This window comes from Sturnus vulgaris, chromosome 1 (genome assembly GCF_052056855.1).
Source record: "Sturnus vulgaris isolate bStuVul1 chromosome 1, bStuVul1.hap1, whole genome shotgun sequence".
NCBI lineage: Eukaryota > Metazoa > Chordata > Aves > Passeriformes > Sturnidae > Sturnus > Sturnus vulgaris.
Window position 1 is genome coordinate 96,475,131 of NC_142243.1, and position 23,579 is coordinate 96,498,709.

The 23,579-nt window shown below is 37.2% G+C and overlaps 1 protein-coding gene across 1 annotated transcript in view; it reads right to left on the reverse strand.

The window, feature by feature from the left end:
• INVS (inversin) overlaps positions 1-23,579 on the reverse strand; it is an 83,305-nt gene that overhangs the window by 59,023 nt on the left and 703 nt on the right. Inside the window, exons 2-3 of the mRNA XM_014875154.2 lie at positions 20,575-20,744; positions 14,788-14,954 (exon numbers count right to left, since the gene is read on the reverse strand). Of these exons, the coding sequence (XP_014730640.2) occupies positions 14,788-14,954; positions 20,575-20,680 (273 nt within the window). The 5' untranslated portion in view covers positions 20,681-20,744. The remainder of the gene's footprint in view (positions 1-14,787; positions 14,955-20,574; positions 20,745-23,579) is intronic.

Consider the following 23,579-nt stretch of genomic DNA (forward strand, 5'->3'; position numbering starts at 1 on the left):
ACATTTATAATCAGTGAAAACAAATATTTTCCCTTTTTACTGCAGAATAGCTGGAAAAAGATACCTTATTCCAACAGAAATCACCCTACAGTTCACAAAACGGGACTAAACCAAACTGATGAGCTAATAATAGTGGAAATCATGCTTTAATTTGTCAGTGCCAAATCTGGACACAAGCAAGTAAGTGGTTTCTCTTTCAAACAACAATATTTCTTTTCATAACCATTAAAGATCAGTCGTGGGGTCAGCTGCAGAGGGGCAATTAATGCAAGAACGATGTTTTAGAAAGGACACTCAAACAGGGAAATGTCTTTGTGTGCAAAGGTACTTTTAAAGGTACACACTTGGCAGCAGACATCAATGTCCAGGGAGAAGAGCTGGACAAGTCTCTTGTGCACCGAGGGATGCCACAATGCTAAACATGCTCAAAGAACAACAGTAAGTGAAACAAAATGAATTATATTCAGATCTGAAGTGTAACTCTCCAAGTACAGTAAGCACCATGTTTAAAAAGTAAATACCATTTTAAATATGCAATTATCTTCAAGATCAAATTATAGAGAAATTTTCACCTGTCCTTTGAACAAAGCAAAATGAGAGAGAAGAGGCAGCTGTTTGTACGTTGGAGACAGCCAGCAGTTGAAACCCACGATAATTAAGTCAACTTAAAAGAGCCAAACATCAAGCAATTTGGAATAAAGTTCTTATAGAAAAAGCACTGCTCATGCCTGAACAAATTACTTGTCTTTGTTGGGCATATTTATATCCTATTCAGTTCTAGTTGGTCTTTGCAACAACATCTCTGAGTTGAAGTTATGCACCAATACTTTTTCAGACTTAAGTACTCAGTTAAGACCTTTTTAAAGACAAGATGGCTTTACCTACTCATTCTCGGTAGCTGAGAATCTTCAAAAATTAATGCAAATGATTTTATTTATTGATAGTAGCCTGAAAAATTATTGTAATGGAAGAGGACTTAGCAAAGATAAAAAAAAAATAACAATAGGTGAGTCATCAGTCCAGAAGCACTTCCAAATTTTACTCACAAAAGTATGCACTGAACTCAATAGATGAAAAAGTAATTCTACCCAGCTGGCTGTACAGATATTTAAGATATCATTCCATATGCTATGCAGAATTAGTTCCTTTTCACTGAGAAACACAACACAAGCAGAACTTCTCAATGTTCTGCCACCATAGTTTGCACTTAAACCATATTTGCAAAATCTTTTATAAAATCACTGCAGTTGGAGACATTCATTCTCTCATTATTTTAATGAAATTTTACATTCAAATTTCAAGTGCTTGAGAGCAAGACTGCTCAACAGAGGCACGAGGATGATAATGCAATATATATTCTGGGCCTGACAATATCCCCCTTGGATTATTTCAAGCACAGAAAGCATGGCAGCAAAAGATATAAAGCCAAGTGGAGGAAAGAAGGAGTTACCAGAGCAAGAAGTGGAACAGAGATGCAGAGAATTAAAATTACATCAAGTTTGAAAGTGGGAGGGAGTGGTTTGTATAATGAAAATAAATCAATTAGGTTAATGAAAATAGCTGTGATATTGCTGGAGCAGGAGTAAAAGAAAACATCACAATAGTGATGTTTGAGCTGGAGAAAAAAATGGGGAAAAACTGGGAAAACCAAGCCGTCTGGGAAAAAATACTGGGTAACGATTATCATACCAAGTGTTAGGTAAAACTCTAGAAATTAAGATACTGAATTATGACACTCTTTTTATTACAATGAATAAAACAAAAGATGGAACATTGCAAAAAAAATTTCAGGGGAATGGATAGATTATCGATAAGCTAAATATATAATTTAAAAAAACCCAAAAAGCCCGGGCTCATTTTATTAACCAGATTGCAGACAACCACACAGAGCAGAAATGCTGGGTCAGCTTCATGGATATTATGGACACTGAAGCCAATCAGGCCACAGCAGCACAATACTTCTCCTGTAGCTCAGCAACCTTCAGCACACTTCAAGCTGTGAGAGTAGGCTATGATGTCACTTCTTCATCTGTCCATCCTGCAGCTCACACCAGGTTAAATGTGCTTAAATCAGATTACTCAGACTAAAAAATAAATATCAAGATCATAAAGTCCGAGTTAGGGAAGCAATGAAACAAAGCAGAGAAAGATAAGTCAGGAGAACTGGATTATCAGAAAATAAATGACAGAGGTGCAGTACCTGTCAGATAAGTAATTGCGAATCCAAAAATTATTCAACACCCATGAATTCAGGCTCTCACACAAAGATGGGTCTTTGAGAGCACGGCAGTTAGTCTCAAAGGGATAGAAACCCCATGATTTCTGACACATAATGCCACTGAAATGTGACAACAGACAATCCATTCAAGATTTCTGCCTCTGGAATACTTACACTATTGTACTAATTTACGAAGATAAACCTGAGATTAAGGATGAGTTTGCCAGTATTTACAGCAGACCACCAGTAAAAACAACGTTGCAAGTCCAGATGACCATCAAGTGCTGCAGAAGAGAGCAGCAGTGGAATCAATCCAAATTGAAACACCGATAGTAAAACCACTATTTCAGAATAAATGACCAAACACATCAGAAAAATTTCTGTGAGTTTTGAAATACAAGACCATTGAAAAAAATTAAAAGAAGAAAAATATAAAACTGTCTTTTGTTAAATTAGTGGGTGTGAAATAAAGAGCTTTATTGCACCATTTAAAAACCTTGCTATTTCCAGATCTGTTATACAGATAACAGTGGCCAAGTACTACAGATCTTAAGGCAAATGTGTTACTTAGAGAAGGGGAATGCTGGCATGGTTACAGTTAAGACTTGCTTTGAAGAAAGTGGCAAAATAAGATGACAAATAAAGAAACCACTATTTCAGTAATTTTATAAGCAAATCCTTCATTACAATGCAGTCCTATTATTTATTCTGGTAAGGTAAATATTAGCACATCTGAGACATTCAATTATTTGTTCTACCAGCACACGGGGTCCTTCATTGGATTTATGGTATTTAGAACAACAGAAATATTTCTCCAAGAAACAGGCAGAAAGCAAAGATCAAAAGCAACAGTAAGAAAATGCAGACAAAATTCAACTGATGATTTTAAAGACCAGTGCAGGACTGGATCATAATGATTACTCTACTTACAGCAACTTTGAAACAACTGTTTATATCTCAAAAAATATACTGGTATTATCAGACTGACATATCATTACAACAAAATATTAAAATAAAATATTTGATTTCCTTACAGCTTCTATTAAGTGATTCCTTCAATTGATGGATATTTTCTTCCCCCATGTCATAATCTTTTGCATTTCTATTCCCTATCTGAGTAGTTAACTGGCTTTTTCTCAAGACATAAAACCAGTCTGATCTGGTACAACACTGCCAAATCTGTTTCACACAATTTCTGCCTGTCTCAGAGAGAGAGCGAGAGAGTGCACACCACGCATCCTCATTAACTAGAAAGATATGTAATTAAACAAGAAAGGGTTAAAGCGAATGTTAGCCTATTCTACTTTTCTATCTATTACTTTTTAAAAAGCTTTCATATGTCTTCTTCCTTGTTTCTGAAAGCTAACCATTCCTTCTTCCTTTCAGGAAAGCTGACATTTGACAGCTTAACATAGCTGACAGGGTTACCCAACAGCTCACCCTCCCTATTCTCAATCCAATTAGACCTCTAATCCTCCAGATGAAAGGCCCAACTACTCACGTTCCTCATGACAACGACAGCTATTGATTATTTGTCACTACAGCTAACACCTTCTCTGTCGAGGCCACTCTGACAGAAGCAAACCTACCAAATTAGACAGCACTTTATCTGCCCTGGAGGCCAAATGGCACAACAAGTAAAGGCTAATAAATGGTATAAAAATGAACAAATCATAACATTATGACAGGTTGATCGTTGCCAGCAGCTTCACAGCTCAAGCTTGATGCTCTGTTAGACCTGTTCCTTCTCTTTTCTCTTCCACTCCTGCACCAACTTTGACTGAATTAAAGGCCAGAACAATTAAGGCATTTGACCAGCAAAGATAAGCTAGGATAGAAGTATCATCAAGGGACACGAATGTCAATAGCAGACTACCGTTTGTCAATAAAAACATTCCAGAGATGCAAATGCTCATGACTCTGCTCTCCACTAGGCTGTACTGACTCCCTTTGTACAGGGCTCTTGGAAAGCCCAGGCAGACACTCCGGGAAAATTAACCCCAGAAAAACAAGCTTGAGCTGGGAAACATTGAGGCAAGGATCTGCATCACTGAAAAAGGAATTGCAGTACTGTGCTAGACGACAGAGAGATGTTACAGTTGTTATTCCATTTAATATCTACACTATTTTTTTCTTTGTAGCAGGACTACTACACAATTTGAATTTATCACTATAAATCTCTGTTGTTTTTTCTAGGACAATATGCAGTATCTAGTGGCACAGGACCTCACAAGTACATCACTCTGAGGCAAATTGAAAACATTTATTATTCTCAGGGCGGTACTATCCTAAACCAGTGAGATCAGAGGCACAGTTCCTAAACTGAGGCTGTTTGCGACAGCAAACAATAGAAGAGAACATTAAAAAAAAACAACAAAAAAACCCCAAAAAACAAAATAAAACACCACAACCACAAGAATATTGTTAAAAATCAGGCAACCAAAAAGATAACGTGAGTAAAAATACACAAGTTATTTAAACAGTTAAAAAGCAATTAATACTGGCCTGCCAAAATTAATTAACTGATTCCTCAGCTAAGCTAAAAGGAGTATGTTTTCCAGCAAGGGATTCCTATGCTTCTGAAAGTACTTAATAAAAAATATTATTAAATCAAATTACATGAAAGCTTAATTTAAATGTAAAGTTTCAGTTAAGGACATAAAACATGAATATCTGCTATTCTACGTTAACTGAGGAAAATGTTCTTGCTCAAAATGCAGGTTGCACAGATAAAGGAAACTACTATGCAAGTGCAACACAATATTAATTTAAGAACTCTAAACACTGTGAAAAGATCTATTTAGTAAAAAAACAAAACAAAACAAAAATATGGTATTTTATTGTTTTAACTTCTTAGGCTTACAAACGATTCCTGGGGATGAATATGTATTTATTAATCATTTCAACCAGACACAGATGATTTAACAATTTAATTATGGGCAGTACAGCACAAAACATATTATATTTAAATATTTATATATTTAAATAAGTAGTTTGGCAAACGGATCCCTTATGACTATTACTGCCTGAAGCACACTTGAACCTACAGCACATTTGGGTAAGTTGGCTCTCACAAAACTCCAGTAAACCTACAAATAAAATCTGAAACAGTATATAACATTTCTATAAATAAGTTTTAGTTATTACTATTCCACTCTAAAATGTACTCCAAATATAAATAATATAAATAAATGACTGCAAAGAGGAGACAAATACTGTCATTTTCAAATACTATAAAGTAACATTTAGTAGATACATTTTTATTTACATTTTACAGATTTTTAATAGCCTTCTGTCCTTTCCATACGGACACCAGTTCAGAATTCCTAATGCTGAGCCCCACAGAAGCACCTGTGTGAACAGACATGCAACTGGCCTGGCTCAACCCTCCACAGCAGGGAAGACTAAGCAAACCCTTTCCAAACTCTCACTCATATAAAGGTATTTATGCCTATGCTGGTGATAGTGACTCCACAGTGTTCTCAGAAGCTGTTCAGGTTTTCCAGGATCAAAAACCTCTTTACTGTTTATGTTACAAATCTCCTGCTCATCCTAGGTGAAGTCACTGCTTTGGTTTGCTATTATTTAGCAGACTTTCATTCTTTTTAACATATACCTCGATTAAAGAGAAATGGAACACATATCATTCTCCCAATTTTCTTTTATTGAAAAAAAACCCCAAAACCACAACAATGCTAAGCTAGAGGACTAGTTAGTGCCAAATAGTGAAGAAAAATTACTATTCTTAACACCTAATCTTATCAGCAAAATCTGTAAATGTCTTTAAGATTTAGACTCACTAGGCCAACGAGTTTTCTACCTGTTATTACTTGTGACTTTTCTGCTGCAAGCCTTATTTATAACATTTGCTTTATGATCACTATTCTTGATAAGGGAGAATCTTTCCCACTATTACAAATCAGAATCAGAAATGGTACAGCACTGTATTTTTCAAGTTGTGTTCCAGATGTGCCTCCTTGAGAGTCATACTGAACATCCCCTAACACAGAGCATGAACTAGTCCACACATCTTCCCAAAAACCTTAGATGCATTTATTCTTCCTTCTGTGTTTAGACTACATTTGCAACCTCAAAATTAAAACAAAATCCTTCAAAATGTGGATGCTACAATGATGTCTGCCAGTCAACAACTGCCCCAGGCAACTGGAGACCAACACTTCAAATGCATGTCAAAGGGAACTCGCTACACTCAGTCCATCCCTTTCCATGCAGATATGCTCTACTATTGGGTAGATTACTGGGGTAAATACTCCACACATGCTCCTACTGCAAACCCTCTCATTAAACGTCGTCCATCCTCCTTCAGCTTTTAGTTCTACTATTCTAAATGGGGAGAAATACTACGTTGCTATTCCAACTGGAAGTAGATAGAACCATTCTGTCCACAGCAGGCTATAGAGAAAATCTGTCAGATATTTACAGAATAATTCATTTTAGCATCTCAGCCAGCTTTATTTGTTTTCTTTCACCATCCAATGCTAAACACAGACAGTAACAGATGCTATGTTTTTTGGTTAGCCGTGTAACTCCTTTGATGTGTAAAACATCTGCTGGAAAGTAGCTACAGTCAGGGAGGGAGCCACAAATTGCAAGCAATACTTTCAGACATGTTTTACCAGAGTTAGTTTAGTAACCAACTGTTCCTAAAATAATTTAAAAATCAACTCTACAAGTGTCATTGACTATAGACATTCATACCATATTTATAAGTGAAGTCTGCATAGAGACCAAGTTTGATCTTGCAGCTAGTTTTAAATTCTGATCTTGAACTTCAAGTCAAAATAATACTTTGGCATATAAATTTTTGCATAACCTTGGCTTAAAATACGGTTTCATGCTAACAAAAAAACAGTGAGAAATCAGATTCAGATGCCCTAGTATCTGCTATGCAACTGAAACCTAACATGTAGAACAGTATTTCCACAGTTTTATCTTCTGCAGAGAAAAGAATTGGCTGGATTTTAACCCACATTTTGGCAGTAGAGACAGACAATTGCTGGATGCCATATGATTATAGCAGCTTAACACTTAATGAGGAAACAATAATGTGCATGTTCTTGCCTTTTTACAAGACATGACAAAGTGTGCAAGCTGAAAATGCCCCTCCTGAATATACAAGAATCGCGTATCAGTCTTGCAAAGTAGCGCCCAAATTTCACTCTGAATCAAGACACAGCAGAGGCAAATGGAATTATTAATGAAATCTAAAGAACAGGCAAAAGCAGAATTAGAAGAGACAAATTCTGAAGGAGAGTCACAGCTGCAATTTATTACACACAGAAAACTACCAATTTCAAAAGGGTTCCCGCCCTTCCTGAACTCAAATAGGACACTAAAATTCTTACCTATGGTTTTTAGAATATTTTTCATTATGTCAGAGTCCATTTAGGAAATTCCAGTCTTTCAAAGTCTCCGTTGTATTGTTCATTCTCAGCACAACTTTTTATTGTTCAGTGACAGCACAACTTTCTTGAGGAGTGTACTGAGAATCAGATCTCTGTAACAATATTAGTTTTCTCTTCTTAAATTTTTCCTGTAGCTATTTTTAACCATTTCAATAGGGCTTGCAGTGCAGATCAATGGTAGTATCAAAACAACCAATAGCAAAAAGCATTTGGGAACATGGGGCCTTGTGTTAAATAGGCAGAAAGTTAATTGTTCTTTTGTAGAGTTCATTTTCTGTCAACTCACTGCCCAGTGAGCAGCTCTACAGCTGTGAAAAGGGGTCAGGGGAAGGCCGTGGATGTTACCAGCTCCTTGGCAGCTAGGACAGTTTGTCTGTAGCATAACACACACAAATCACACAAAAGGAACTACTCTGCCTTCCACCCTTGAGCAACTTCAGGCTGCATTCACTAGAGAGAACTCATTGTTCAGGACAGTAAAGAAAACATTTGTATCATGGTTATTGTCTGTGGATTAATTAATCACAGAAGAAATTACAGTCCCACATGATAAAAAAAAATCACCTCTTCTGGCAGGTCAGCAAATCCTCCTGTTTCACATCCTGGTGTGTTCAGATTTCTCACATTTAATCAAATTGTATGTTCACATGAAAATATCACAGAATGAATGTAAAGATCATTCACATTTCATAAACCTACTTACATAGAATTAATATTACTCATTATGAGCTCTCACTTAAGGGGGAACATCATAAAAGGTTATTGGCCTGAGGAAAAAAAAAAGAACATGAACTGGCCACCATTGTTCCTGACATGATCATTTATTTTCATTATATAGATTGGGGAAAAAAAGTTAGAAGCACATGTGCTCTTTTATGCAGATCAAGTAAAACCTTATGAAAAATCTGAGAGACTACAGCTCCAGGAAATACATATTGGAAAAGGTAATGAAGGAAAAATGTATAAACTTGCTCCCAGGCAAGTTAATTCAAGAGCTTTTAATACTAACACTTTTTATTTGCTCAAGAAAGGGGAAAAAAACATTCTGTTTTTGCAGCTCTTGGACTAACCTGACTGTATTCATTAGATAAGACTTGGAAAAAAACTTTCATAAAACAAGTCAACTAAAGACTACCTCATGTTTCTAATTTCCTACCATGTCTAATGCTTGCCACAGGCTGTCTTTTTTTACTTTACTGTTGCTACTGAGTATACAGGAACAACCATTTTTTCTAGTTTAAGAAAAATCAAAGACGATTAAAATATAACCGCCTACTTAACACAGAATTCCTAACTGCATCCTGGATGTACTGTTAGTTATCAACAACCACGTCAGCAAATAAATAATATAAGCTACACAATATTTAATGCTTCAAAACTCATGTTTTCCCAATGGAGTTTTATTAATCTTCCTGAAGCCAAATTAATATCCTCCTGACATTTAAGCATCCTGATCGATTATTTTAGGTGCATATTATTAGAAACCAACAAAAAAAAAAGAATTTTTTTCTTCTATCCCTATGAACACAAAAGGCTGTGCCTAAAGTATTCAGAAAGATTCAGATAGATTACTCCCCAAAGTAAACAGATTGTTAATAAGTGTGCACCCTTTGTGAGAAATTTTGAGAGAGGCAGGCCTGCTTTTTTTCCCCCTTAAATTACGTAATAGTAATCCTAGTACTCAAATCTCCACAGCATGTTTATTTCACAATAATCTAAGTTCTACAAGCTTAAACAATGTGTACCCATATAGTACTACAACTCCTGAGTGCAAAATCCCTGACAAATTATGCTAATGATTCTACTTCTGTTGCAATCAGTCACAGTTTCAGTTCCCAGTAAATTATATCTGTGTTCAGGAAGTTACAACCACCCTCTGAAACTCCCATGGCAATCTTCACAGGTGCACGCCTGCAATAATATGTATAATTTTCTGTCAGGTTTCGATTTTTGAGGGTTTTTTTGTTTGACTGCTTTTAATTTAAATTTTATTAAGTTAATAACTTGACCTCACCCTTTTTCTGATTTTTTAAGAGGTGTGCACCCTTTCAAAATTGCTTGTGAGACCTGTCCATTTGAAAAGAGAGACCAAAGAAGTGGAACGGAAGAAAATCCAAAAGGAAAAACATCAAGTAACTTAATTTATATGGTCTTCTGCCTACAAAGACTGAATCATCTCCATCATAAGGCTGATGAAAAAAAGACAGATACTATGAAATATCATGTCAAGGACAATCGCAAAATGAGTTGCTAAAAAAACCTATGCCTTGGGTGAGATTAATTTGGCACAATTACAACACTGATAACATGAAAACCTGCATCAGACAGATGCCTAAAAGAAAGAATCAGCTAGTCGGTGTGCCTTAGAGTACTCATGTCACTTTAGGGTGAATGACTGCACCCTCAAGTACATTACTTTTAAGCTATCTACATGACTAGCTTATGTCTGCAATGTAAATTTTTAGTTACATTAGATTATTTTCAGCCCATCATCTCACACTGCGTTGCACCGTATTATCTTCCATTGAAACAAAGATATACTTGTTACATGTAAGCACACAGAAAGTGAAACTATCTCTTTATTCAAGCTAAAAATATTTTTCAGACCAACAGATGTATAAAACTTAAAAGCTGTAATACAAAGGATGCCCATCACTAAACAGAAGATTAACCATTAAGAACATCATTATTAGCATGAAGCACCCAGTCATCCAAGGTTGTCACATCAATATATAACCACAGGCGTTTTTCAAAAAGCATTAGTGTTTCTACTAGCACAGCCAAAAATTCTGACCTTGCCATATTAATTTCAGAAACTTTCTACAAAGAAAGTTGTGAGAATGCTTAGCCTTAGAAAGGTGACAAGGGTAGTAAGGGAACATCCTAGGCCTTGCTTCTTGCAAATAGTCCAGAATGTCACTAATGAGGTCTGAGACAGAGAGATTATAGGAATCTTTTGTTGAGATGAGAAGAGATGAGAACCTGGCAGCTTTTCACCTAACTATTGCTTTGTAGACATGATCCAGTGACAAAAACCATTTGATTGAAGCATGGCAAGACCAGGATAATATATCACCTCTGAGTTCCAAGACATGAGTTTGCTCATTAACTGGTAAATATGGCCTGGTTATTAAAACAGTGCTAGACAAGAGGTACTGGAATCATCAGATCACCTTCACTTCTTACCTGTGTGCAACCCTTGGAACACAAAGAACACGTAACGGCACTGGCCAGCCTGCCTAGGTATCCTATCAGAAATAGTTTTGGTAGAGACTATGAACTGCTTTTATATCGAGTGCAAAAATTTTGGCAGTGCTTATTGATACCCAAATCAAAGTAGAGCTATTTTGACAAACCATGGCTCTGAAAGATGTCTTCCAGGACATTTGTCAAACAAACCAAAGGCACTTGGATTGCACCAGAATATCGGAAGGAGATAAACTATACAACTGCAAGTAAGAAAGTAACTACTTCAAAAGGACTTAGAGGTGCCATTAGGAAGAGAAAAAGGATTAAGGAACTATTGTGAAACTATCACAACAGTTAATGTTTCATATGACGATATGGTTAGCGCTGAAATCTTTACCTATAATTTCGGAAGACTCTGTACTAACAACAAATAACAATCTGCATTTTGAACGCTGGATGTGACTGTTGGCATTTTGAAGGACAGGAAGAAATGCTTTTACAGAATGAACTCTTTATAGAACAGTAATGACAAACATGATAGAAACATAGGCTGTCTCCTATTCTGCAGACAACAGCTGGAAGCATAAAACTTGCAGAGAGGTGGGTGTTAAGAATAAAATACAATGTAGAGCTGATATGTACATGTGTATGCATACATACAATCACCCAGTACAGCCAGATTTGTAACTCACACAGGTTGAGTCAGAAGCTAGTTTGCAAGTGTTAATGGCATGATGTCTTACAGCTGTCCATTAAAGTCCTATCCAACCAGAAATCCATCCTAGAAAAGAAAAGCAACTGAAGTCCTAATTCATTCCACTGAATACTGATGATTTATGACTGAACTCAGGTCAATGCCACACTTCTGAATGTTTGTTCTATTACAGAGGTTAAAAAACCCACAAGCAATTTTACTAGGACTGAAAGACATGAACTGGCAGTTCTCTTACAGTGAAATCTCCAGACAGAAAAATGGGAACAGTTTCATCTCACCCTGCAGAGAACAAAACCAATTGTTTTTTTATGATAAGCAGGATTAGTAATGGGAGAGACACCATCTTGAATCCAAACACATGAATGAAGACATTCAGCTCTCTTCAGTCCGAGACAGCTGAATCATTGCTTCTTTTTGGCATTAGAAGAGCATTTTCTCACAAACTCTTTGCCTCTGAGACAGTTCTGTGGTTCCCAAAGGAAGGCAGCCGAGACCATTTTTTGTCAAATCAGCTGCAAGACTGTTTCAGAGGAACAAGTGCAAAGGGACACATAAAGGCAGCCTGTAGAAGAATGATGACTTAAGAAGTCTCAAATATTCTGGCAACAAACTCTAGCCCTCAGAATGTCTGCCTGCTGTGGTCTGATGAGCAAGGTGTCCCAAAAGCCCTTCAAAGAGACAGCAAAGAACAGCAAAAGTAATCTTGGTACTCAGAGAGGAAAGTTCTAGCTCAGGAAACCTTATTTCATTTTAGCTCCATCTGCTTTAGTTGGCATCAGTGTAGAAAGAAGCACCTTTTCTTTCCTACCTCTTCAATGGTTGCATGCAAAGGTCTCTAAATCTTAGCTTCTCTCTCCAAAGAAAAGGAAAGCTAGAATGCAACACAAGTACAATTTAGGAATCTGAATCTCCAAGCACTGCCCTTCTAAACGGCTTGTACTTGTGACTATAAATTAATGGGAATTTTAAAAGTCATGTGAATCTGTTTTTGATGAAGCACAGGACAGCTACTGACTCACAAGCTTGAACACAATAAAAACCATACAGTGGCCCTGGTAAATATGTATATTCATGATTAGCCAACATGGACTGAACAACTTTGGAAATGGGTGATCTCACAGCATGTTTCTTTTTCTATCTGAAAGCCAACTATACTGAGAAATTTTATTTTTGGAAAAAAAAAATATAAACCAAAAGTATCAGCAAAAAATAAGCAGAATGCAAAACATTATTTAAACATACAAAACTGCATGAAACATTAGGTTGTTTTGAATTTTTATTTTACGTATTTTTCAGAAGACACTCATGTCAGAAATGTAGATCTTAAAATGTTAATGTGGAAAGACTACAGACAAAATTTTATGCGCATAAAATGTTAATTTCATAAGCTGACACCAATAGCAAGTCCAGAAGACACAAAAGGGAATTTTAGAGGATAGCTAAGTGAGGCAAATAAAAAGCAGTTGCAGGGGCTGTTCCTGACCACTTTTTGCTATGGAGTGAATCATATCTATGTAGTACATTACACAGTAAGTGTGTGCCTACATAAAATCTACTGCTACAATCTTTATCTCATGCTGTTGTACCTTCCTTTTCATCTGCATTGTCAACTGAAAACACATCTAAGATTGTCCAAGTATCCCATGTTACAATTTGCACTTTCAGGATTGAAGCAAGGTGTAAAGGAAATGGAGAGCACATGCAGTTAGAGGATATTACACCAAGGCAAAATCTCTCTTGCCTTGAATTGCTATGATGCAAATATCCACATCAACATTCAGACCAGGATTTAACAAGAATTTATATTGTTTGAATATGCTAAAATGTATTTTAAATATCTGGGGAAAACATAATTTTTAAAATTAAGTTTAAAATATGGTTAAAACGTTCACGTGTCTATCACATATGAATACGTATGTGTCTATCTGTATGAATACCACGCAAGTAAAGTATGTTACAGCAATTTTTTAAGTCTCTGACATTGCTGCGCTTATGAAATACCTATCTTTGAAACAACAACATCCACAGTAACCTGGTCCATCCCCCCGAAATACAAAATTAATCCTGGAAACAAAGTTATGATGATGACTGAATTCTTTTCATCAGAGTGTAATGGTACATAACCAAGCAGGTGAAGTAGCCTACTTCCAGTTAACTACAACACTTTATTTGCCTGTAAGGGATGCAGTAACACAGACCACACAGTCCCTATGGACTCCCATGCAAATGTACCTGGACAATATCACCTTATTATAGTCTTCCCAAGATGGTTTCCTATTTAACTGCTCCTTACTGAATACCATGACCATACTATAGCTGCCTTTATGTAACCCTAATTAAAATAAAATAATAAAAAATCGCAGATTATATTAGAACATCTGAAAAATGTGAACAATTATGAACAGGTGACAAGATATACACGGATATGGTTTGCTATGAAAATCATGGCAGGTGCTCTAACTGGTACCAAAAGACAGCTAACATAGACAAAAAAGTGTTAATTCTGAGCAGTTACAGTTTTAAACATACTACAATAGTAAATAAAAGGCTGTTGCTTTCAGTTTGGATTTCTAATCTTCTCTGTGGAGTCTTTTTCACAGTTTATGAACTCAAGTATCTTGGTTAGCAGCCAAAGCCGCTCCCCTTTCCCCCCCCCACCATCAGCAGCCTGCTTAGTCTGCTGTGGAAAGACTCTGGATACTTCCCCCTGGCCTAACCACACTCAAAATTTCTTGCAGCTCTGAAGTTATACTTTCAATTACCTTTTATTTTATTGTTGAACACTTCCTTTAGCACTTCTTCAGTGGGACAATATAACTGGACAGTAAAACAGACTGAGATTGTAGAAGAAAAAAGAGACCATAATGAACTGATGGCATCCCCCTGCACCACTGGCTGGTAGAGAATTCAGTAGTTAAGTTAAGCCCAGGAAGAAGAGTGTGGGGAAGATGATTTTAAGGTTTGGGTTTATTTCTTTCTCATTATGCTACTCTGATTTGACTGGTAGTAAACTAAATTCCCCAAGTCGAGTCTATTTTGCTTGTGACAAGAGCTGGTGAGGGATCTCTCCCTGCCCTTATCTCAGCCCATGAGCCTTCTGTTACATTTTCTCTCCCTTGTCCAGCCGAGGAGGGGAGTGATAGAGCAGCTTTGGTGGGTGCATGGTGTCCAGCCAGGGTCAGCCCACCTCACAGCTGTGGTGAAAGCCCTAACTTTAGAAGCACCTATAAAGTAATTACCTTTTGTGCAGCAAGATGGAGAGCAGTTCTTCGGCTGCGATCAGCTCTGTTGACATCAGCTCCAGCCTTCAGCAATGCCTCTGCACAGTCCAGCCTGTCAGCCAGCACACAGTACATAAGTGGAGTTCTTCCAAACTGGTCCTCTTTGTCTTTCAGCTCAGAGTTTCCTAAAAAAACCAAAACAAAGTGCTCACTTGAACCAGGAAAGTATATTAGTATCTAGCTAAAAGCAGTACTTTTTTATTAAAAAGTCATTATAATATGAACAGCAGGTATCTCATTATAACATGACCGGGGTGAACAAAAAGTAGAGTATGTGATAAACTCAGAGTTATTACATTTTATCCTACTTTTACTGACAGTTACAGAATATTTCAAAATATATTTACAGAAAAAAGTATATTCAGAAAACATTCATTCGATGAATACACCTATCACCAGTAACATTCTGCAGTGGCATAACTAAATAATTTTCAAGTAGTTACACAGATTTCAGCTGCACAGATTAGTTTAAAAAATATCAACAGCACAGAAACCAAATATACCTCCTGAAACCTGTAAACACTGTAACTACAACAAACTTTGAAGCCTACTCACAGTAATGTTTACTTTAAAAGCCTAAATGTCAATATTACATCAATACCATTATTTACTTCAGGGTGCCTTACAATATGGAAACTACTAAAATATTTCTCAAGCTTTATTGAATTGATAAGGTTGTAAGGCAGTAATCTGAGATCCTATTCAAAAAAAGTCAAAATACTATTCTTATTCACAGTCCAAAAAACCCTCCAAACAAAGCAGTTTCGCCATGAAGTTTCGTATTTCCATGATGTCGCCACATAAAGGCAAGCACCTTTAATTTCATGGGTATCAGCTACCCCATGCATCCAGATCGTCCAGATCTCCAACAGAGCAACATTGTCCACAATTACCCAAGGAATATTGAATTTTACAGGCAAGTTAGTTTTGCTTTTTAATTATTCCTTTGTCTGCATGACTGTTGATGCTTCAGAAGCACTCCAGCAGAGGCATGCTTTGCTCTCCCCCAGCATTTTATACTTATCTACATATCCAGTAATCTTATTCTTAATTATAATTTCTATTTATTCACCCAGAAGAAGAATCAAGAGATTAAATATGAATCAAGGGGAATATCAAGAATTAAAATTAATTCCCTACCAATCAAGCCACTTACAAAAAACACTGTAAGTAGAATACTGCCAGTCAGAGAAATCATTTACTCACTCAGTACATTTTTTGATTCCTTTAAAACTATAGAGTGAGTACCATGTCAATCATATGATTCACTCTCTACCACTTTTTTTTTTGCCTGGAAAGTGTGATTTGCATTGAGAAAAGTCTTTTTGTTCTGCAAAATAGTTTAAGAAGATTTCCAAACTCCTCTGTGATGCAGATATAGAAGAAGTCACCGTTGGCCTTCTCTTCTCTGACTGCCACTTCACCTTGATAACCCAATGGTTTTACAACGAATTTTTATCCCACTATCAATTCACTGAAAATCAAAACAACAAACAACCAACCCCCAAAGAACCCCGCAAGAAGTCTTCTACTGGCCTATATCTAGTTCTTTTGGGAACAGCATGATTTAACATGTCACTGTTCCAAACCAACAAGCCAGATTCTCTAATTAATTAAGTACAGTCAGGTGCTTCTCCAATATTAGTTCAACACAGTCACTTAGACATTACTAAACCACATTTCACTGCTAAACTTTAACATAATCCCAACAGTGTCTTAAATTGCTTGAAGCTGATGGGACTTGAACACTCAAATATATTGAGAAATACATAAACATTCATTTCTCCCAATAAAACACAAGAACCTGGGCTTATGCTCAGATAACATTGGTCCCTAAATCAGTAGCATCCAAAACCAGGACCTTTCTCTCAAATTCCAGTTCCTTTTCCGTTACAGAATGTTGGAGGATATATATATAAGATTTAGAAACTAAGGACAAGCAAAAATGACCTAAAAGCTCAAGTGTAACATAACTAAGTAGAGCAACAGATATCTAACGTTCATTTTCAGTTCCCAAAAAATGATGTAGCTGATGACAAGGAGTTTCCATGACTGCATACAGTCTAAGGGAGAAATGAGCAAGAGTTTCAAAACTGGATGACAGTAATTTTCCTGAAGCTCCTGTTTTTTAAGGTAAAGAAACTATCTTCAGCTAGTAGTAGGTTTTCTCCTGTTGTTTAGCAGGGCTCTGTAAGGCCCTTAGAATGGTTAATATCCTGTGACCAATTCACTAAAAGAGTGTTTTTGCAGTCAGGCAAAACAGGACAGGACAAGGGCTAGGAGCTACTATATCACCATCAGGTGCTAAGGGGAGATTAAGCTGATGACAGTCACTAGCCCCAACACCTTATGAACTTCACAGCTGCAGCAAATTACTACTTTCTGCAATGAAAAAAGCACAGGTAGCCTTCAAAACATTCACATATTAGCATACCTAAAATGTGCTTTGGCAAAAATAAATTCTCTTCACATACCTCCTTAATAAAGAAATTTTTTTAGATCCCTCCCCTTTTAGAATCAAAGTCCTCAGCTCACCAGAATATGCATTCCATAAGCTTACTGCCAACAGAGGTCATGAACACTACAGAATCCAGGGCCTAAGTCCAAAATTTAACTCTCATAGCTGTACTTCATCACTTCCTCACACTCTATGCCAGCAGTCATATCAGGCTCTTACCATTTCTATGAATTTTTCAAATCAGAAAAGGAGAAAGGGCAGCAGGAGGGTGTGAATTTTCCCTAGTTATTAAAAGACCATTTCTTGTCACTTCCAAGAATCTTGCCTGCTGCAATACCTGAGATTGATTCTACCTCACACAATGTAGAACAGGCAAGAGAGAAGTAGAGAGGAGGATCAAACAATAGAGCACAACTCCATATTTGTAACCCATAGTTTAGTTAAAATTTACCATGAAACATCACATCAGAGATTTAGAAGCATTTGGATGCAAGCAATGCATGATAACAGTTTTACAATGAGGAGTTGGACTGAACAGACACTTCAGTATAATGACTATTGTAATCATCATTATGTTCTTTTAAACAATTAAAACAATTAGATGCCTCTTCCCAAAGCATAAAATGGAAAATGATCCTCCAAACACAAAATTAACTTTTGCTCCCTTTTTCCCTAGGATTAAAATCATACAGATGGATTTTAACACTGAAGAACTGTTAATTAAAGATATTTCAGTGTTGTGAAAAACACAGAAAATACTGTGAGCATTTCTCAAAGCCCAAGTACATACAATTCTAAAACGTGATATAGTACAGGACAACTCGTGCAGTGCAAACAATTAGCACACTTCTGTTAGAACACTGGTTATACAATTAACACTTGGCATGTATTTTATGGTATTTAACCCACAGGCTTTTTAGAAAGTCCTGTGATTAAGCATTAGCAGCAGTTAACATACAGAGATACCTTGTTCCAAGCCCCTCTTTCTCTAAATAAATTTTCTACTTACCTTTAATTCTGTCTGTGCCTCTTTCTGGCACAGAGTGTCAAAAGGAATACATTATCCAGAACACACTGTATTATTTCAAATACCTGTTCCTTCAAAACTCATCCATATTCTAATTATATGCAAATAAAGCCTCTATGTTTGTATACAGCCACACATGCTCCACCAAGCTACAGATGGCAGAAGGAAAAATCACCGAAAAGATTTGAGGGCTGCTCTAAGAGACCATTTGGCCAGCCTCTATGCCCCTCCTGTGTTAATACCTGAACAGGGAAAGCACGAAGAGGAATGTAATAATGAATTTAGAGGCTAAAAGGCCCTCTCTGAAAGGAGGAGAAAGTCAAGACATTCCCTTGCCACATCCACAGCTGGCTACATATCCAAAGCAAAGCCTGGCTGTATTAGAAAGGTGTTGTTAAGGAATCCAGGACACACAGCACACATAATGCTGGAGTGCTGTCCTAAATTAGCTGCTGCTGCTGAGTGCAGTCATGAAATTCAGTGAACAGCACCAATTGCTCAATTCACTTCTGGCATCAAGTTATACTTTCAACAGTGACTGGTAAACAGCTAAAAATAATACTCTAATGCATTCTTCTTCTGCTAGGCAATACGTGAAGTTTTGGGTTGTTTGTTGGGTTTTTTTTCTGTTTGGTTCAGTTCTGGCAAAAGTAAGGTCTGTGTCATATCCTGTCAAAACACGGCAAAGCAGAAAAGCCAGATTTTGCTAGCAAAGCAAATGCTACAAGGATTGTGCAGTTTTCTCTCCCATGCAATAGTAAAACAGCATTTTTATCTTGTTGCTGCATGATCATCGTTGAAAGAAGATCAATTTTCTTATCCGGTTATAATGGCTGTTTTGTGGCATATTTGAAAAGATGTACCAGCAACAAGACCTAATTTTTCCTTTGTGTTTCCAAAACCATGTCTTTTGGCTCTGAGATTAACAAAACCACAATGAAGTTAGTAAAAACTCCTGGTTGCTTCCTCAGGATTTGAAAGCTCAGACTTTTTTTTCCACCTCCACATGCAGGCAGAAGGGTTTTATTAGAAACCCGGATATTTAAAGCTACTTTGTAGTTGAATCTCACAGATTTCTAGAAGTATCTCCATATCATCTGCTGTTTATAAAATGTTTTTTAAAAGAGCAAACAGACAGCATTAAGTGCAAACAGTATATGTTTGAACCACCATATGACAAAATAAAATAGAAGGCCCAACAAGAAATAATTGTTTCAACAAGTGCAGCTTCTATAAAGTCAGTTCCCTCAAACATGTTCCTTTGGATTCAAATCAATTCTTGTTATGTTTTGAGAAAATTAGATACACCTTGTAAAGAAGAGCCCCTTACTGCTTTCTGTAAAGCTTGGAAAACAGATCCACACAGTTCTTTACAAGATACATAAAGAAACCTGACTGCTGGTTTCATGCTATTACCATTAAATCCTTCATACATATTAAAACTGACGGTAAGTGGCATAAATACAGACTGTGCTTCTTACTATTTCACAGTCCTTCAACCCTTGCTAAGCTCTGGGAATATGATTTTCCAAAAAATGCTGAGCAAATAGAACTTCTTCAATATCACCTGGAATTGCATTTAATCAGAAGCTCTGAAAAATCCAAGTCTTCACCTATGACATGGCAGACTTCCAAATATATGCAAGACTGTTTTTGGAACATAGAATATATACTGCTTTTGAAAACTATTAACCTGGAATGCCATATCATTCCTGGAGAGCAAGGGAAGGCAAAATCCTGAGCTTTTTAATGGATGGGATTTTTTTTTAACTTCACGTTCAACAGGACTAGACTCTCTCATTATCTTTCTCTTGAGAAACATTGCCAGTCTATTAGAATCAAAGTAACAAGTAAGGCTGGCTCATTTTGTTCACAAATACTACACAGTGACAAGACTTCAGAAACTGTAAGAACTTATCTGTAAAAACACATTTATCAAATTTCCCAAAAAGAAATGCAAAAAATAAGCATTTGCAGCCAAAGTATTTCGGCATGAAGCACTTCTCCAGAACTTCAAATTCCCTGAATGGGGTTCTATCACCAATTTTCTATTTTGCTTCACAAAGAAGTACCAATCAAAGGCAATAGGTAAGAAAAAGTAAGAAAAATCAGTCATATTTTCAGGGCAACATTTATTCTAGAAGCACATATAATCAAAATATCAAAAATCAAAAATATCTTAAAGTTCAGAGCTGTAAGTCAAAACCAAAAAGCTCCAGTTCTGAAGTAATCCAAATGCATTTACAATGAAAACATTTACCTGCTATTAGCTTTTGGAGGGTACTCTTATCTCCATTAACAGCAGCAGCATGCACTTCAGATGCTAACGAGGAACCACTGAAGAGGCAGTTTGCTGAAATATTCATACTCTTTCAAGGTACTATTATAGGTCAGATCTGTACCACCAACATTTTTTGTAGCAATTCAGTTCTAGAAAAAAAACCAAAACCACATTAATAAAACAGAATTATTTTCATACTGAGTCATTAACATTATTCAAACAGTGCTAAAGAGAATAAACGTCTGTTAAAAACACAAAAGAAAAAATACGGGGTTTATCGGTGAAATAAATCTACCTCTAGCCAAAATTCATCAGAAAAAAGCCTGCATTAAGAAACATATACCTATATATTGTAGTTTCATGGCCTTAAACACAAAATTCAGTCCATAAGCTTTGCAAAAGTCTGCATAGCGTTTCTCTACAAATCAAACAGACTGTTATTCAGAGTGTTGCCATGCATGCTTTAATTCAGTAACCAATAAAGTTATCAATTATCAACTTATTATAGTCCTGCAGTACAGAATCTCAGAATTTCCTGAACTGGAATGGACACCCTGGGACCACTGAAGTCCAGCTCCTGGCCCGGCATTGAACACTGCCAAGAGTCACCCCATGTGCCTGAGAGCACTCTCCAAATGCTTCTTGAGCTCTCTCAGGCTGGTGCTGTGACCACTTCCCTGGGGAGCCTGTTCCAGTGCCCAGACACCGTAGGAGTGAAGAATCTTTTCCTAATATCCAGCCTAAACCTCTCCTGACACAACTTCAAGCCATTCCCTTGGGTCCTGTCACTGGTCACCACAGAGAAGAGATAAGTGTCTGCCCTTCCTCCTCCTCTCATGAGGAAGCTGTGACTGCGATGGGGTCTGTCCTCAATCCCCTCTTCAGGCTGAACAGACCAAGTGACCTCAGCTGCTCCTCATACGGCTTCCCCTCAAGGCCCTTCACCGTCTTCATAACCCTCTTCTGGATGCTCTCTAATAGATTTATATCCCTCATATACTGTGTCACCCAGACCTGCCCCCAGCACTGGAGGTGGGGCTGCCCCAGCTCAGAGCAGAGCAGGACAATCCCCTCCCTTGCCTGGCTGTGATGCTGTGCCTGATGCCCCCCAGGACAGGATTGGCCCTCCTGGCTGCCAGGACACTGCTCAGATTCAACCTGCCATCAACCAGGTCCCTTTCCACGGCACTGCTTCCCAGCATCTCATTCCTCAGTCTATCCATACACCCAGGTGCAGAATCCAGCACTTGGCTTTGTTAAACTTCACAGCTGGTGCTTGCCCAGTCCCCTGACTTGCCGAGGTCTCTCTACAGGGCCTCTTTGCCCTGGAGGGAGATACCAGCTCCTCCCAGTTTTGTATCATTGGCAAACCTGTTTAGTATCCCTTCCACAGCTGCACATCCAAGTCAATACTGAGGATAATGAAAACCACAGGGCCGAGGATGGAGCTCTGCAGAGCCCCACTAGTGACAGGTCCCCAATCTTTTGTCACCAATTCACTGTAACACTTGTGCCCGACCCATGAGCCAGGTGCTCACCCACCACCACATGATGTGTTTATTCAGTTGTGCATTGGACATTTTGTCCAGGATGATACTCTGAGACACAGTATTGAAAGCTTTATTGAAATCCAAAACGATTCCATCAACTGATGTGTTGCCTGACTTTACTTCCATTGGGCATACACCTTCTTCTTTTCCATTAGCTCCGAAAGAAGATCCCTGGCCAGACAAGCCAGCCTTCTACCTCATGTACTTGACTTCTGACATTTTCGAACTGCCAGCTCCTTAGGAATTGGTGCTTAAGATGCTACCAGCACTGATGGACCCCAGCACCTTCAAGAGCATTTTCTCAGGGGATCTTACTATCTAGTTCCTCTATCTTCTTCACATTTTACCTCTCAACAAATAAACTAAAATATAAGAAATCCAGGGGCAGCAGCATAAAATTCAGCAAATATCAAAGAACTTAGTAGAGCACCAGAAACATCCCAATAACATCAACAATAATATTTCCAAAAAACTGACTTCATATAGAAAAGAATTAATAATGAAAGATGTTAATAGTTTCCAGATGAAAGCAAGTTAATTCTGCATAAAGCATTCATAATCATACAGGTGAGAGAAGCAACCCATTATGTCTATAGGAATTCTTAGTAAAGTGTCTGATTCCATTGAATGGGCTAATTCTGCATCAGAGAAGTTCTGAAATATTAAAAGGAACTAGAAAAGGAAAATTTATAACATTCCTTAGGTATTTTTCTCATATATATAACAAACAGATGAACTGCTGTCTGGAAGACTTGCTTGATAAAGTTCCTCATTACAAAAAAAAAAAGAGGTATTTAGTTAATAAAAATAAATAAATAAGTAAAAGATCTGCTTATAAAATGCTACATATTTGGCATTATCTGTAATACGCATCACTTAAAATGAAGGGACATTCACATGGACACCAAGGCCTCCTCAAGGTTTGTGAAATTTCATACCAAACTACGATATGTCTACTTTGCGTTACACAGACAGCAAGAATTACATCATTTTTCTATTCAGCAAAACATGAGGTTGTTAAAATTTAAACATGACAGCACAATCATGCTATCAAATTTTACTGAGTTTCCAAGTGAAGACTGAGCTTTGAAAAAATATCAAAGATTTTTCAAATGTGAGTTAGTGCACAAGATGTTCATTCTACAGATCAAAGAGCACAAGTTCTTAAGGTAGTCATAGCAGAACTGATAAAAGCCAAGTTTCAATTTCAGACTATAAAAACGACATGACTCGTATGTATGTGTGTGAGAGTGTTTGCAGCTCATGAGACTGACAGGCCACAAGATTTTTGCAGGGTCACACAAAGTCTGAGCCTGTCAGGCTTTCTTTGAAACCAGGCCAGTCTTGACTTGAAAAAGGCTGATGTAAAGGATTTTCTTTTAAATGGTGTTATACCCAGTCTCCCTCCTTACGCTCGTGTGCATACTGGAAATG